The sequence below is a fragment of the Nicotiana sylvestris genome, chromosome 4 (assembly GCF_000393655.2).
Source record: "Nicotiana sylvestris chromosome 4, ASM39365v2, whole genome shotgun sequence".
NCBI lineage: Eukaryota > Viridiplantae > Streptophyta > Magnoliopsida > Solanales > Solanaceae > Nicotiana > Nicotiana sylvestris.
Window position 1 is genome coordinate 146,436,246 of NC_091060.1, and position 2,126 is coordinate 146,438,371.

The following is a 2,126-nucleotide window of genomic DNA, read 5'->3' on the forward strand; positions in this document are numbered from 1 at the left end:
TAGAGTGGTTGCACTGGGTTGTTCAATGTTATTTTTAAGGCGAAGAGGATGCCATATGAATGGAGGTGCAGTACGGTGGTTCCATTGTATAAGAACAAATGTGATATCCAAAATTTTAACAATTATAGGGGTGTCAAATTACTAAGTCATACTATGAAAGTGTGGGAGAGGATGGTTGAAGCGAAGGTGAGGATGTTAGTGTCTGTGTCTGACAACTAGTTCGAGTTTATGCTGGGTTGTTCTACTACAGAAGTTATACACCTTGTTAGGCGGTTGGTGGAATAGTACAGAGATAGGAAGAATGACCTGCACATGGTGTTTATTGACCTAGAGAAAGCGTATGACAAGGTTCCTAAAGAAGTTCTCTGGAGATGCGTGGAGGCAAAAAGTGTGTCGGTTCCCTACATTATGGTGATTAAGAACATATATGATGGGGCTAAGACTCGGGTAAGGACAGTAGGAGGTGACTCTGAGCATTTTTCGGTGGTTATGGGGTTACACCAAGGCTTTGCACTTAGTCCGTTCTTATTTTCCATGGTAATGGACACATTAACACACCAAATTCAAGGGGAGGTGCCATGGTGCATGCTATTCGCCGATGACATAGTTCTGATTGATGAGTCACAAGCCAGTGTTAACAAGAGGCTAGAGGTTTGGAGACAGGCTCTGGAGTCTAAGGGTTTCAAGCTGAGTAGGACAAAGATAGAATACATGGAGGGTAAGTTCAGCGCTGAGCTGCAGGAAGTGGGTGTGGATGTGAGGCTTGACTCATAGGTCATCCCAAGTAGAGGCAGCTTCAAGTACCTTAGGTCGGTTATTCGGGGGAAGGGGAGATTGACAAAGATGTCACACACCGTATTAGGGTAGGATGGATGAAGTGGAGGTTAGCATCTGGAGTCCTGTGTGACAAGAGAGTGCCACCGATATTCAAAGGTAAGCTCTATAAAGTGGTGGTTAGACCGGCCATGATGTACAAGGCTGAGTGTTGGCCTGTTAAGAACTCACATATCCAAAAGATGAAAGTGGCAGAAATGAGGATGTTGAGGTGGATGTGCGGGCACACTAGGATGGATAAGATTAGGAATGGTGATATTCAGGAGAAGGTGTGCGTGGCTCCCATTGATGACAAGATGGGGGAAGCGAGGCTTAGATGGTTCGGGCATGTACAAAGGAGAAGCCCAGATGCTCCGGTAAGGAGGTGTGAGCGGCTGATTATGGAAGGCACGAGAAGAGGTAGAAGGCGTCCTAAGAAGTACTGGGGAGAGGTGATTAGTTAGGACATGACGAGGCTTTAGATTTTTAAGGACATGACACTTGATAGGAAGATGTGGAGGTCGATTATTAGAGTTGTAGGTTAGGAGGTAGTTGAGTCTTGCCTTACTTTGTACCGTTGTTAGACTAGTCTGGTAGGATTTTTGTCTAAGATAGCTAGTAGCAATGTCGTGTCTTACTATTTCGCTTTTTAGTGCCGGACTTATTTACTAGCTATCGCTTTTGCTTTGCATCTTTCTTCTGAATTTCATGTTGTTCCTATTTTTTTTTTCTATGATTTCTGTGGTGATACTGATATTGTCTCCTTTTGTCTTTTTGTCCTCTTGAGCCAAGGGTCTTTCGGAAATAACCTCTCTACCCCTTCGAGATAGGGGTAAGGTCCGTGTACACACTACCTTCCCCATACTCCACTAGTGAGGTTTCACTGGGTCGTTATTGTTGTATTTTAGCAAATTTAAAGAAAAGCAATTTTTTTCTTATTTTACTCTTATCATTAACCACTCATTCCCTAAATCATTTCCCAAAACTTCTTGAAATACTATCATATTATAGATATTCTAGTAAAAAATATTTTTTATTTATTATTCTTAAAGGGGGTACAAAATCAATTATGAACCACGAAAAGTGAACGGAGATAGTAAAGTCGGGAAAACGCTAAAGGAAAAGTACCTCTATAGTTGGGAAGTGATTATATTATAGCTAGAAAGGAATAAGAAGCATGGGGGACGATAACTCTATCACAATTAGGAGCTTTGAATTTATTTTAGCATTTAATTAGTAAATAAAATGATTAAAGAGATAATTTTCATGTTCTTTATTGGATGAGAACAATGAAAGGTCAAAAAAAAAAGGAA

The 2,126-nt window shown here is 41.1% G+C and overlaps 2 protein-coding genes across 2 annotated transcripts; both read left to right on the forward strand.

Annotated features, from left to right (window-relative positions):
• Positions 1 to 312: 312 nt before the first annotated feature.
• On the forward strand, positions 313 to 774 carry LOC138890306 (secreted RxLR effector protein 78-like). The gene has a single exon (XM_070173681.1). The coding sequence runs from the start codon at positions 313 to 315 to the stop codon at positions 772 to 774; it is 462 nt and encodes a 153-aa protein (XP_070029782.1).
• A 98-nt stretch (positions 775 to 872) lies between these two features.
• Positions 873 to 1,277, forward strand: LOC138890307 (uncharacterized). Its single transcript, XM_070173682.1, has one exon. It carries the CDS (start codon positions 873 to 875, stop codon positions 1,275 to 1,277), a length of 405 nt encoding a protein of 134 aa, XP_070029783.1.
• The last annotated feature ends 849 nt before the right edge of the window (positions 1,278 to 2,126 follow it).

Coding starts and splice junctions, on each gene's coding strand:
- LOC138890307 (XM_070173682.1), top strand. CDS start 873: ATGAAGTGGAGGTTAGCATCTGGAGTCCTGTGTGACAAGAGAGTGCCA.
- LOC138890306 (XM_070173681.1), top strand. CDS start 313: ATGGTGTTTATTGACCTAGAGAAAGCGTATGACAAGGTTCCTAAAGAA.